Source organism: Manihot esculenta, chromosome 14, assembly GCF_001659605.2.
Source record: "Manihot esculenta cultivar AM560-2 chromosome 14, M.esculenta_v8, whole genome shotgun sequence".
Classification (NCBI taxonomy): Eukaryota; Viridiplantae; Streptophyta; class Magnoliopsida; order Malpighiales; family Euphorbiaceae; genus Manihot; species Manihot esculenta.
This window is the reverse complement of record NC_035174.2, coordinates 11,879,486-11,894,694: the sequence shown is the minus strand read 5'-3', so window position 1 is coordinate 11,894,694 and position 15,209 is coordinate 11,879,486. Positions and strand designations below refer to the sequence as shown.

At 29.8% G+C, this 15,209-nt stretch overlaps 2 protein-coding genes across 4 annotated transcripts in view; both read right to left on the bottom strand.

Annotated features, from left to right (window-relative positions):
- The window catches only part of LOC110608075 (ubiquitin-like domain-containing protein CIP73), a 99,863-nt gene that overhangs the window by 24,203 nt on the left and 60,451 nt on the right, over positions 1–15,209 (bottom strand). The gene's annotated exons all lie outside the window — the stretch shown is intronic.
- Positions 11,372–15,139, bottom strand: LOC110631125 (receptor-like protein 13). The gene is made up of 5 exons (XM_043950701.1): positions 15,069–15,139; positions 14,452–14,589; positions 14,219–14,365; positions 13,972–14,118; positions 11,372–13,879 (listed from the first exon to the last, which is right to left on the bottom strand). The coding sequence occupies exons 1-5, from the start codon at positions 15,130–15,132 to the stop codon at positions 11,523–11,525; spliced, it is 2,853 nt and encodes a 950-aa protein (XP_043806636.1). The 5' UTR covers positions 15,133–15,139; the 3' UTR covers positions 11,372–11,522.

The window sequence follows — 15,209 nt, the reverse complement described above, 5'->3', positions numbered from 1 at the left end:
TATAATAAAATACATTTCTTTATAATTTTCTCTTGGTATCAGAGCTAGAAAGAGCAAAAGTATCGCTCTTTTTTTCCTTTTCTTTCTGTCCACTCACCATGGCTTCTTCTACCTTGAATGTAGCAAATTTCGTTACACTAAAGCTGAAACAAACCAATTACCAACTTTGGAGAGAATAGGTGTTGAGTTTAGCTGAGAGTCAAGAATTATCCGATCATTTAGTGGCGGAATTTCCAGCAGATCAGAAATTCACTCCTCCTCCAACACCAATTCCAGAAAATTATCAACCACAACAATCAAATGAATTTAAGACATGGCAAAAGTCCAACCGATTGCTTCGAGGGTGGATCTACGGAACCCTTAGCGAAGAATCTCTGGGACTTGTCATTGGGCTAGAAACTGTGTGTGCTGTTTGGAGTGCATTAAAAGAGGCCTATGCACAAGATTCACAAGAAAGGGTATTTACCCTACGCCAACAGCTAACTTATTTTCGGAAAGATGAAAATAAGACAATCACAGAGCACTTACGCTTGTTTAAAGAGATTTGTGATAATTTGGCTGCAATCGGGAAGAAAGTTCCAGACGATGAAAATATCTTCTGTCTTCTCACAAGTTTAGGTCCGCAATTTGAGACCTTCACCACCACCATGCTCAAACCACCACGGCCAAGTTACAACGAGCTGGTTTCCCAATTAAAAAATCTGGATCAGAGGCGAAGTTGGTTCTCCAATCAGTCGGATTCTACGCTTGACCAGATCGCGCATGTTGCCTTTTATGGTAATCAACAGAAACAAGCCAATTCCAGTTCGAATCGACGCAACAATTTCGATTCTCATGGACGGGGGTTTCAGGCCCAACAAACTCGAGGACAGGGTCAGAACAGAGGATCATACTCCTCTCAACGTCGCCCTCCACCACCTGGTCAGCGAAGAATGACTCCCGCTGAACGGGAACTTTATAAGGATGAAATTTGCCAATACTGTGGCAAAAAGGGGCATATAGCCAAAATCTGCTGGTGGATATCTAAAGCACAACGTGAAGATCCTCCACAAGCCCTTGCAGCTCTCACGCTTAACAATGGAGTCGTGGAAACGGACTGGGTAGCTGATTCGGGCGCGTCTGATCACATGACAGGTAACAAACTTCTTCTAAAAAATATTGATAAGTATGATGGACCTGATTCGATTACGATAGGGGATGGTACCTTCCTGCCAATTGATGGTGTAGGTACAGCCTGTTTAAACCAAAAATATAATTTGCCTATCTCTAATGTGTTATCTGTTCCTGATTTAAAACAGAACTTGTTATCCATTAGCCAACTGACTGATGAATATCCTGTAAACTGTGAATTCTCTAACGTGTCTGTTAATGTAAAGGATCGGGAAACGGGACAGGTGCTCTTAACAGGACCAAGGAGGCGTAATTTGTATACGTTGTCTAGAGTACCTACAGCTTATTTCTCGAATCGGTTTAGGACTGGTACCATTGAGATTTGGCATCAACGATTAGGACACCCACAAGCTTCTGCAGTTTCAGTTTTATTTAATAAAAATCTAGTTGATGTAAAAGGTTCATTACAATCTAAGTTTTTGTGTGATAGTTGCCAGTTAGGCAAATTGAGTAAGTTTCCTTTTAATTCTTCAGAACATACTAGTTCATCTAGTTTTGATAAGATTCATTGTGATCTATGGGGACCAGCCCCTGTAATTTCTTTTTCTAAGTTTAAGTTTTATGCATGTTTTGTTGATGACTTTTCAAAATATTCTTGGATAGTTCCTTTAAAGAAGAAATATGATTTCTTTGTTACTTATTTAGCATTTGAACAATTTATATTTCGACAATTTGGGAAGCGAATTAAAGTTTTTCATTCCGATGGAGGAGGTGAGTTTGTTAATAATGCTTTGTCTTCTCATTTTCTTGCACATGGCATAAAACATCACATTTCATGTCCATATACTCCTGAACAAACAGGTGCCGTTGAACGGCGACATCGAGTAATACATGAACTAGGTTTAACTATGATGTACCATAGCCATATGCCGTTATGTATGTGGGTAGAGGCTTTTCAGACTGCTGTCTTTCTTTTGAATAGGTTACCTACTACTGTGTTGGGCAATGAGACACCGTTTTATATGCTACATGGATTCCATTTTGATTATAGTTCATTACGGGTCTTTGGTTCGAAGTGCTTTCCATACATTTGGGATTCTAGAAGTCATAAGTTTGATCCAAAATCTTGCTTATGTGTTTTTGTTGGTTACAGTGAAAAACACAAAGGTTATAAATGCTTTAACCCTAGAACTAAAAAATTTATCATAAGCCGTCATGTAAGTTTTGATGAGGCAGTTTTTTCCTTTCAAGTCGTCATCTTTTGATAAATCCTTTGCTCTTAAAATTATGAATTCTTGGCTACCTGATTGTTCTGGTTTAAATACCCAAACTAATGTAACTGATTCTTCTCTTAGTTTACAAGAATGTGCACCATCTATTTCAGCTGTTGATGTAGCAGGTATTTTGCCGTGTGAAGAAGAGTCTGATGTGCTGCCCCCGCCAGCAGCAGGCACACAGTCAGCAGTAGTGTTACAGTCACCAGCTGACTCACTAGCTGCTCAACAAACAGCCACTGCTGTGTCTGCTGGACAGCCCTTGTAAACGGACCAAACTGCTATTGTACCAGCAGCAGCTCAGGAAGCTGGTTCATCTACAACATCTCAACACCAATTAACAGAACACGTTTTGTCTTATACTTCAGATGTACTAGCAGATCAGTTTTCTGCAGTTGAGATATTTGCAGAACAACCAGAAGCCGAGTTGATTCAAGACCAGGAACCAGAGGAGCTTCCTGTTGCCGCTCCGTTGCTCCATGATCAACCCATCACGGATCAGCACATGATTGAATCTAGTACACAGCAGGAGCAGTCTTTAGAGGTTCTACAAATAGGTGATTCGGTTAGTGCAGGAGCAGGTAATTCTTCTTTAGCTGAAATTAATGTACCTGAGGAGCATGTTGAGGATATAGCACCTAATCATTCTATGATTACTCGTTCAAAATCAGGTATTGTTAAACCCAATCCACGATATGCTTTGAATGTTACTATGTCTTCTGTTATTCCGCCTGAACCAAAAAATGTTAAACATGCTCTTGCTCATAATGGTTGGAAAAATGCTATGCTTGATGAACTTAATGCCTTGACTAGAAATAAGACTTGGACTTTGGTTCCCCGTACATCTGATTTGCATGTTATAGGGTGTAAATGGGTGTATAAAGCTAAGTTGAAACCAGATGGCACTTTAGATAGGTTAAAGGCCCGTCTTGTTGCTAAAGGGTTTCATCAACTAGACGGTGTAGATTACACTGAAACGTTTTCACCTGTTATTCAACCGGGCACAATTCGTTTGGTTTTAACTGTTGCGTTGGTCAGGCATTGGCCTATTCGTCAGTTAGATGTGAAAAATGCTTTCTTGCATGGATTTATTTCTGAGAATATTTATATGGAACAGCCACCAGGAATGATTGATTCTAATAATCCTTCCTATGTTTGTAAGCTCCAACGAGCTCTTTATGGATTGAAACAGGCGCCGCGTGCCTGGTTTGATAGACTGAGTGTTTTTTTTACTGAAATATGGGTTTTATTGTAGTCTTGCAGATCCTTCTCTATTTGTTTTCCATTCGGCAACTGGTATTTTAATTCTTCTAATTTATGTTGACGATATGCTTCTTACAGGCTCTTCCAGTACTCTTGTTCAGTCATTTTTGCAGGTTTTAAATTTAGAATTTTCTATGAAAGATCTTGGTCCTTTACATCACTTCTTGGGCATTCAGGTTCAATCCACAACCACTGGACTTCATTTATCCCAGACTCATTATGCCTATTCCATTTTGGAGCGTGCTCAAATGCTAGAATGTCAGCCTATGCCCATGCCATTGGTCCAAAAATCGGTGTCTACATCCGTTGACACACCTGTTGAAGATCCAAGTTATTTTCGTGCGCTTGTAGGGTCATTGCAGTATCTCACGCTTACCCGTCCAGACCTTTCTTTTAGTGTTAATTATGTTTCCCAATTTATGCACTCTCCTCACATGTCCCACCTCAAATATGTTCGCCGTATTTTACGTTATTTAAAAGGCACTCTTGACTTAGGTCTTTCTCTTACCGCAGATACGTCACTTGCTCTTTCTGCTTTTTCTGATGCAGACTGGGCCGGCTGTCAGATGACAAGACGTTCCACAACTGGTTATTGCACTTTTCTAGGGTCTAATATTGTTTCTTGGTGTGCCAAGAAACAGACTACTGTTGCCCGTTCCAGCACCGAGGCAGAGTATCGAGCTATGGCTCATGCCGCCGCAGAGCTAACTTGGTTAGGATATCTGTTGGATGATTTACGAGTTTCTCAACGTAATCCACCTATACTTTATGGTGATAACTTAAGTGCTTTATATTTGACTGTTAATCCTGTTCTTCATGCCCGTAGCAAACACATAGCTTTGGACTATCATTATGTGAGAGAATGAGTTGCTCAAGGGGTCTTAATCACTAAGCACATTCCGTCCACTTTCCAACTGGCTGACATATTTACTAAGTCAATGACTAAAGCTCGTCTGGCTCAATTTCGACACAAACTTTGTCTTCAGCCCCGACAAAGTTTGAGGGGGGATAATAGCTTAAGGAGTTATAAGGATGTGTTCATCCCTCTGGAGTAATAAGGTGATTGCCGTGTGCTAGAGCATTGGAGTGATAAGGTGGATTTTTGTAAATATGTTTTACTTTGAATGTGTCTAAGTGGTTATGATTCTGCGAGTGATGAGTTTGATTGCCTAAGTTAGTTCAATTATTTTCTCCTGTTTATTTGCTACTATGGTTGTTTTTCTACTTATTTAAAGCTGTGTAATTTAGCTCATTTATATAGACTGAGCTACATTCAATTATAATAAAATACATTTCTTTATAATTTCCTCGCAATTATAGTCTAGATTTAAAATAAATTTTAAAAATTAAGACAACAATAATAATGTGGTAAATCCGTAAGTAATGTTCAACTCATCATTTTTATTAACTTTATTATGAAAATAATTGTTTAAAAAATATAATATAAAATATAAAAATAATAATATTAACTAATCAGCTCCTATTTTGTTCACTAATTCATCCATTAAAATTTACTAATTTCAATTTTTTTTCTAAGTCTAATAGTTTATGAAAGTCACTAAATAATTTAAACATTATTCATAGGGCTTTTTCTTTAATTTTCAATTTTAAAGTTTAAAATTTAAATAGTCTAATATATAATTTTAATCGCATAAATAGAGATAAATAAATATAATAATCACTTTTTAAATAAATAAATAAATATATATTTTTTTTAATCAATTGTTTTGTTTAACTTTAACTAGAATAATTTGAATTAAAAATCTCATAATTATAGAGATAATATTATTAAAATGTATTGATATGAAAAATTGTACTTTAATATGACATTATAATTACAATATTAAAACAATGTAATAAGACACTATATGTAAAAAGCAAAAAATTAGTTCTAAAATTTCGTCATTCAGATAATTAATAAATGATTTATAATTTATTTTATTAATTATTTTTTTATAATTTTATCGATAAATTTTATTTTTATTTTTATTTTTTTATATCGAAAATAAAAAAAAAACTGAGAGCAACATTATAAAAATACATAATTTGTGTGTTTTAATTTCTATAATATCTTAAATGAACAAGTATTATGCTTAATATTCAATAAATAGCACTACTTTGGCTTATGAAAGTTTTGGTTTTAAATTGAAAAAAAAAAAAGAATTGTAATTCATTTGTGGCTTTAATATCTGCCTACTTCAATATGTTCTTATCTATTAGATTTTAATAATTTTTAAGTATTATTGCAAGTCAAACTAAATATCAATTTTAATTTTTTTTATTTAAAATAACAAAAAATGTTAAAAAATAAACTAATTAATACCTTTTGAATCGAAAAACTTGATGATCTCATTTCCATCAAAATCCAACTCCTCCAGATTATTCATGGTATTCAATTCTGATTAGCAAGAAAGAAGACATAATTAAAACAATAATTATAAATATGAATAATTTAATTAATTAATAATTTAATGAGAAAGAGAAAAAAATATATTTCTAACCTTTTAAATCAAAAGGTCCTTTCAATTTATTATCACTCATCCATAGAGTTTTTAAAGAAGAGAGACCTCTCAGAGTTGAAAGAACGTCATTTTCAATGTGAGTGTAATCTATATCCAGACGTTGTAGATTGCTTATATTTAATAATTCTTCACCACCTACATATGTATAAAAACTCTTTATACATTAATTTTTTATTTTACTTATTTAAGAAAATAAAATAAAATATTATAGAAAAATAATTATACATACCATTGAAGGACTTAAAACCTTTAATTTCGTTTCAAGATATGCTCAAATTTTTTAAATTTGTCAAGTTGTTCAATTCTACACGCACACGTAACTAATTAAGAATATATAATAATATGAAGAGGACATATAAAAATAGAGAAAATTAGTTATGTATGCTCACCTTCAATATTAATTCTTCCTTTCATATCATTACTATATAGATATAAATATTTCAAAGATGAGAGATGAGTTAGGGATGATAAAATATCAGTGTTGAAGTTATTAAAACCTAAATTAAGAAACTCTAAATTCTCAAGTGATAATAGTCTTTCAAAACCTACATATATAAAAATCAATTATAATCATATATAAATAAAAAGAGAGAGAAAATGTATTAAATGCAACTTGATGGATTTTCAAATACTCATTTAATTTGGATTATCATATGTAATGAGATACAATTATAATTATCTTAATGAAATATATAGACATACAAACCTTCATTCTTAAGACAATCTGCAATATTATTATACTTTAAATTAAGATAGTTGAGGTGTTGGAAAGGAAGAAACAAAGAGGCATTTAGATACCATATTCCTGCTGAAGAATCTCTTATACCGAAAAGATCGAGTTGGGTAATACGTCCTGTGGTGGCACTGCATCTCACCCTTCTCCATTCACAACACTCGATAACGTCCATTTCCGAAGAAGATGTAGAATAATCATAAAAGGTTGATATGGAATCGTAGTAGGAAGAAAGATATCAATCATGTTGAAGAGAATAATTGAGATAAAACTGAAGTTGCAAGAGAGCAATTCTGTTAGTCTCCCAACAATCAGCAGAGCACCAAATCCCTTGTAATAATAAAACCATTATCATTGCTAATACCTTCATTTTTAATATTGGTAGCTAGTTGATAGTATCACTTGCTCTTAACACACAAGTTTTCCCCTATTATATAGGGCAGGTGTGTTATTAAAGCTATCATTTTCTATTACAAAGTCTTCCATTTATTTTCCACAAGAAGTTAACTAAATTCTCTTTAATTTACTTTTTTTGTAAAAAAGACTTTAATTTTAAGTCAATCTTATAAAAAAAAATTAAAAAATTATGTTAATTAAAATAAAAGTTTTTCATATTAATAACAATATAATTTAACAATAATATCCAATATATCCTAAATCCTCTTTTTTAAGTGCATACCTTTATTATTTAAAATCCGTTATTGTATATTAAAAGAATAATTAAAAAAATATGTTGAAAGAAAGAATAATATATTTTTAAATTTTGAATGCATTTAAAATTTAAATGCATTTAAAATTTAAATGCATTTTTTTAATTTAATTTAATAACTATTAAATATTATATCATCATAATAACCAACATTTTAAATTAATATTTAATATAACTAAAAGAGATCATTGTCAAAAAAATTTCAAATTTTATTAATTCTAATAATGAATTTTCTTAATAAGTATAATTTAAGATCAATTTTTATTATTAAAAAAAAAAAAAAAGATTATAGTTATGAAAAGTGCAAAATTTTCATTTTTTTTTTTGGATTACAGCCCGAGGTTGAGCCGTGATGGCTGGTTTTGATAGTCCATTCCATGCTGCAAAGCTGGAGAAGTCTTGACGCGGCAAGATGTCATTTCTCCGACATCTTTTCATGGGAGTCTTTTACTTGTCAATTGTCATTAGGCTAACAGTCCTGCGGTGTCCTTTTTTTAAAATAAATTAATATTTTAAATTTTCATAATTTTTATCTCCTTTAAACTTTTTAAAGTAAAACTATTCATTTTTAAAAAATTGATTTTTTTTTAAAAAAATCAAACTAAATTATTATTTTTTATTATAAATAATCAATAAATTAAATTTTTATAAAATATTTTAATCGAATTATGAAAATGTTGGCTATCTAAATTTCTCTCATGTAACTATCATAATCAAAGTCTTTAATTTTCTACCATTTAAAATTATATGTTCCATTTCAAAAAAAAAAATTATATGTTATCATTTTTCACAAATTGCAAGACTTCTTATCTAAGAGGGACCCTCACTATATTTTTCTTCGTAGCATTTGATTGAGTGTTATTAAATATTAATAATATAAAAAATAATCTTTTTATTTTTTGCAAAATAAAAATCTAAACGTGTAATAAAATGATAAAAGTTCATATATAATTTCATTCATAATTTTTTAATTTGTATTATTTATTTATTTTAGGATAATTTGATTAAATTTTATTATTACAGAGTAATATTTTTTAAATAATTATTTAATTTTAACAACGAAAATGCTATAGCACAAGATTTGAGAATAATTTGTTTTTTCCTATACAATATGTTCTTTTATAAATGAAATCATTTGTATGCATGACCATCTTATTTGGTTTTGAATATAAAAATATTAATAACATAAAAAGTAAAAATATATTATAAAAATTAAATAATAATCTATTTCAAAAAAAAATTAAATAATAATTTTTTCTTATGGCACCGTCACCGTAGGGCAATGATGGTTAATAATACTGGCAAGTTAAGTGGTTAGATCAATGGTTGAATATTGTGGATTGTGATGGGAATAGCAATGGCCAAGTAATTATGTTGGTGGTGGCCAAAGATGGTAGCTAATAGTAACAGTGATAGTGGTTGAGGAGGTATCGGTAAATCTCACCAATTAATTGAAAGAAAATTTATTATTTAAATTTCATCGAGTAAAAAATTTATTATTTAGTTATTAGATATTATTATTAATAATAAGTTAATTTTTATATTTTTAAAATTTTATTAAAATATTTTTTTATTAATAAAATAATTATTCTGTTTAATTTTATTTATTTTTTCAGTTAAAAAATATTAAAAAAATAAAGAGGAATTAAATTTTAAAAATTAGATTACTGAAGAAGAAAAAAAAGTAAAAAAATTGAATTTTAAAAATTAAGTTATTGAGAAAGAAAAAGAAATAAAAAATTGAATTATTGAAAAAACAAGAGAAAAAGTAAAAATATTGGATTTTAAAAATTAATTTATTAAAAAAAGAAAAACTTGGATTATTAAGGGAGAAAAAGAGAGGTTATTAAAGGTAAAATTTAATTTTAATTTTTTTAAAATTTTTAATGAAAAAATAAAGAAATTAAAAAAAATATTTTAATAAATATTTAAAAATATAAAAATTTTAAAATCTAAATAATAAATTTTTCTTAATTTAATAATAAAAATAAAATAAAATAAACCATACTAACTAATTTTGATAGTCCACTCCAGCCATTACTAGTTATTTATTTATTTTTATTTAAAGTTAAAAAAAAAAAAAATCTTTACGCGTAAAACCTGCTAAATTTAAAACCGGTTAATATATATTATATATATCAAACATTTTAAATCCAATTAAAATTTACATTCGATTTCTCAAAACCAAGCACTTTAATCTCTGTTTGAAAAAGTTACAATTTTCGGTTTTTTCTTTTTAGTTATTTAAGTAAATTAAAAGCACATTCGGATAGCATAGTTTGCTTTTATTTTCTTTAGTTATTTTGTGCCACATTTTTGTTCAATTGTGCACGTCTCCTAATTCCTTTGCTATTTGATTTATCAATTTCTCTCTTTTTTTCATTAATATTTTTTTCACATATATAAAATTTATTTTAATTTTTTGTATAGTTATGTGTAAATTTGATATCACATTAAATGAGTGGCCATCCTTAGTCAGTTACATTATTTATATGTAAATTATAATGGTCTTTATTTCTATAAACGGTAGTTTTGATTTTAGAAAAAAATTATATTCGAAAATTTATTAATTAATTTTTTAATTTAATTTTAATTATTAAATATTTTACTATTTAATTTTTTAAAAAAAATTCATTAGATAATTTATTAATTTTATAAAAAATTTTAATTTCTGTACGTGAAAATAGAGTAAAAATAAAATAAATATTAATTTTTATTTAATGAAAAAATTTATTAAAGAACTCAGTCTATTGGTACAATTATGAGCAAAATTCAGGATGAGTTTGATTTAGCTATCTAATTTTATCGCTACCCATTAATAATACCTTATACTATAATCGGAAGTTAATAGTGGATATTAATTCTTATATTTTAAATATTTAATAAATTATGTTTAATTATTTTTTTTAAGATATATCCACTATAAAATTTAAAATTTTGTGTGTTTTTTAATTTAATTTAAAAGTTTAAATTTTAGTATAATTTTTCAAATTTTTGCAATTATATTCAAATTGAAAGGGTAAATTTGATCTTAACTGGAAAATTTTAGATTAATTGAATCAAATACTTAATTTAAACATTGCTTTAAAATTTATGGGCAAAAGTGAGATTTCATCAGAAACTATAATAGCTTTATCATTTTTGAAGACCCCTTACTTTTGAAGTCAATTGATTGAACAAAAATTCAAATTTTTATATTATTTTCCTCATCAATATTATATTACATTATATTTTTAGAAGTAAATAATTTAAACAACAATAATAAAAAAGTATAGATTTCTATCGATTAATTTTCTTTCCATCTACGTGCACAATCAAATGATTTTATTTTCTATCTACTTTTCATAACGAAGTTTGCTAATTTGTTTGTTTAGAAGACCTTGACTTTTTTTTAAATTAATTTTATACAAAATAATTAATTTTATTAAAATATTTATACCTTAATTAAGTAAATCAAGAATTATGTTGACAAAATTTTCAAATTAATTTCATTAACAAAAACAAAAATTTTTCTTCCTTTTTTCTATTTCTTATCAATAAAGTGTTATTTTAGTAATTCAATAAGTAATTAATTGTATAAAATTTAAAAAATAAATGCTTAATTATTAATAAAATTAAAATAGTATGTTTATAGTTATGTTATTTCGGTACAATATATTTAACTAAACATATAATCAACCATTTTTACTTAGTAATATATTTTTACGTTAAAAAAAGAAAGTTTTTTTATATTGTTAGTAAATAGATGAATTACTAAAAACTTTATTATTATTAATATTAACAGTGTGCAACAATTGTATTTAAATTAGCTTAAATCAAACTACAAATGACAGAAATTCAAGAACAAAATGCAATTAATTGAACACCGTCAAACATAGATAATCAAGCATTGAACTTGTAGATTCTCCATTCTATGATACTCCCAATTTGGACAGTAGAGGAATATTGTCCACCAGAAAATAATAGCAATTGGTAAGGCTCGTTTCGATGAAGTAAAACCATCTTCGTCGCCAGTATGGGTTTATGTATAGAACTGCTGCTATTGCTAGCAACACCATGATGTACGACACCACAAAGCTCACATAGAAAACACCCATATCCATGAAGCCGTTATCTTCTTTTTCTTCTGTTGGAGTTACTGGTGGTGATGGAGATGTGTTGTTGCAACTCTTCGGCAGTGGCAGTCCACACAACAAAGGATTTCCCTCGTAGCTACTCTGGTCAAATGTTGCAAATTGTGCAACCCTCTCAGGTGTTTTGCCAGATAGATTGTTGTGTGCTACATTGAATACAGCTAGAGAATATAGCTGAGTAAGTTGAGAAGGAATTTTCCCTTGCAAATTGTTATAAGAAAGATCCAAGCTCTCAATTTGCCTTAGGTTTGAAAATGTGGGTGGGATTGCTCCAATCAACTTGTTGTGGGAAAGATTTAATACCTTGATCATGTCGAGCTTTCCTAATTCAGGAGGAATCTCACCAGTCAAATTGTTACAAGAGAGATCAATTCCCGAGAAATAGTGAAGGATGCTTGGTTGGTAAAAATAAGAAGAGTTCTTGGTTGTAAACTCTACTGGCTGTTCGGGTTGTACGTCAGGAGAATAAGCAACACTTGGAGCTAAAGCAGTGGTAGGAGGATCGAGTAAAGCTTCTTGTTGCCTATACCAATAATTACTGCTGCATCTTAGGCAATGAGGAATATGACCAGAAAGATTGTTATAAGAAAGATCAATCAAGCTTAACTTATCCAACTTGCATAGCTGAATTGGGATTTCACCTTCAAAATGATTATGACTCAAGAGAATATAGCCCAATGGAATCTCTCCAATCCATTTTGGTATCCTTCCTATCAAATTATTATGGCTAAGATCTAACACCACCAATGAAGGGCAATTATAGAATGAATCCTTTAACAATCCTTGCAGCATATTTTTAGACAAATGGACTTCTGTTAAATCTCTTGGACAGAAATTGGATGGTAAACTTCCAGAAATGTTGTTCTGTGAAAGATCCAAAATTTGAAGAGAAGACATATTCCTGATCCAATTCGGAATCTTACCAGAGAGGTGATTGTAACTGATGTCCATTACTCTCAAATTGTGGCATGATGGAATGCTTCCAGTCATATGATTATGGCCCAAATCTAACACAATTAACTCAGAGCAACCATAAAATGCATCCTCCAATGACCCTTGTAGCCCATTTCTAGACAAATAAATCTCTTGTATATTTGAAGGGCAAAAGTTAGATGGTAGACTTCCTGAGATATTATTCATTGAAAGATCCAAAACGCGAAGAAAGTGCATGTCCCCCAGCCACCTTGGGATCCTACCATATAAGTTGTTATGACTAAGATCCAAAACTTCTATAAAAGAGTTGTTAGACAAGCTATGTGGAATGCTGCCAGTGAATTGATTGCCATCCAATTGTAACTCATACAGAAACCTTAAGTTAGAGATTTCAGAAAATATTTGGCCTTGCAAACTGTTGTTTGAAAGTATGAGTTCTCGCAATGAGACACAACCAATGGTTAAGTCCTCTGGTATAATACCTGACAATCTATTGTTGGATAAGTCTAAATATCTCAACAAGCTCATATTTCCAAACGAAGAAGGAATGCTACCACTGAAACCATTTCCCAACATGTTTAAATGTGACAATTTTGGCAGATATGTTCCTATCTCTGGTGTGATGTAGCCTTGAAAGAAATTGTCTGAGATATCCAACAATGACAAATTCATATGGGAATGAATTGGTAATTTCAAAGGCCCTGATAAAGAATTGTTGATTAAGTAAAGTTCTTCCAATTTTGTGTTATTCTGCAACAACCAAGATGGAAACCCTTCTCTCATTTGATTGTGTGATAGATCAACAAATTGTAGGTTATGCTGGTGATAAAGGAATTTGGGGAATGCTCCACAATATCCACCACTAGATAATACAAGCCTCTCCAATTGAAATCTTGAGTTCAAGTACTGACCATCTGTTTCTGCAAATATTTTGTTACCCCTACTTTCCATGTACTTGAGTTTTGAATGGTTGAAAAATGGACTTAATGAGATTGGGATTTGAAAAAGATTGCCTGAAACTGATAGATATTCGAGATTTGTTAAACCCTCAAGTGGAGATGAAGAGATGTTTCCAATGAAATGATTGAAAGAGAGGTCTAATTGTCGAAGAGAAGTCAAATTTGCTAGACACAGAGGTAAGTTACCACTGAGATCGTTGTAGCTAATGTCTAGTATTTGGAGATGCTTCAATTTGCAAATACCTGAAAATTATTGATTTTATAATTTATTTTAGCTAAAGTTTGTTATTAAAATGAAAGAGATTTCAAATAGGAAGAAACTGCATTCGTTTTACCTTGGTTCATAGTTATGATACCACTAAATCCACAGCCCTGCATTGACAATGTTTCAAGAGAAGGAAGTGCTTTAAGATATTGGAGTAAGTTTTCATCCACCGAAGAGTAGTCTAGATATAACTCTCTCAAATTGGTGAGATTAGAATCTGTTTAAAAAGAATGAATAAATATTAATTAATTTTTAATGAATGAAGAGTAGTAAGTATAAGCATAACTACAAATAGGAAGAAACTATATTTGTTTTACCTTGGTTCACAGGTATAATGCCACTAAGTCCACATCCCCACAATGATAACGTTTCAAGGGAAGGAAGTATTTCAAAACTTTGGAGAAAGTTTTCATCCACAGAACAACCATATAGATATAACTCTTTCAAATTGGTGAGATTAGAACCTGTTTAAAAAGGATAAATAAATATTAATTAATTTTTAATGAATGAAGAGTAGTAAGTATAAGCATAACTACAAAAAAATACCAACCTTGAGCAAATCTTGTCCCTTTTAAATCACTCCAGCTCATATATAGGGTCTCGAGATTGGTGAATGCTCCCAATGATTGTAACAGCATGCCGCTTCCTTTTATAGCGATTAGATAAAGGGCTCTCAAATTTCTCATTCCTACAAGTGAGAATAGAGTTAAAAATATAATACAATTTTCACTACATATATTCAATATTCATTTATGATTCTTTTTTTTAAAATAATTCAATATTCTAGTTCTTCAATTATTATTATTATTATTATTTTCAAATCTATGTGGTCTAGATTTAAAACAAATTTTAAAAATTAAAAGAACAATAACGTGGTAAATCCAATAAATAGCACTAATTTCTATAATATCTTAAATGAACAAGTATTATGCTTAATACTTTTTGCCTTAAGAAAGTTTTGGTTTTAAATTGAAAAAAAGAAAAGAATTGTAATTCATTTGTGGCTTAAATATCTGCCTATCTAGGGTTGATTTAGACACTTCAATATGTTCTTATCTATTAGATTTTAATAATTTTTAAGTATTATTACACCTTTAACTAAATATCAATTTTAATTTTTTTTTATTTAAAATAACAAAAAGTATTAAGAAATAGATTAATTAATACCTCTTGAACTGATAAACTTTGTAATGTTGTTTCCACCCAAACTCAGCACCTCCAAATTACTCATAGTATCCAATTCTGATTAGTAAGAAATAACACATAATTAAAATAATAATTATAAATATGAACAATTCAATCAATTAG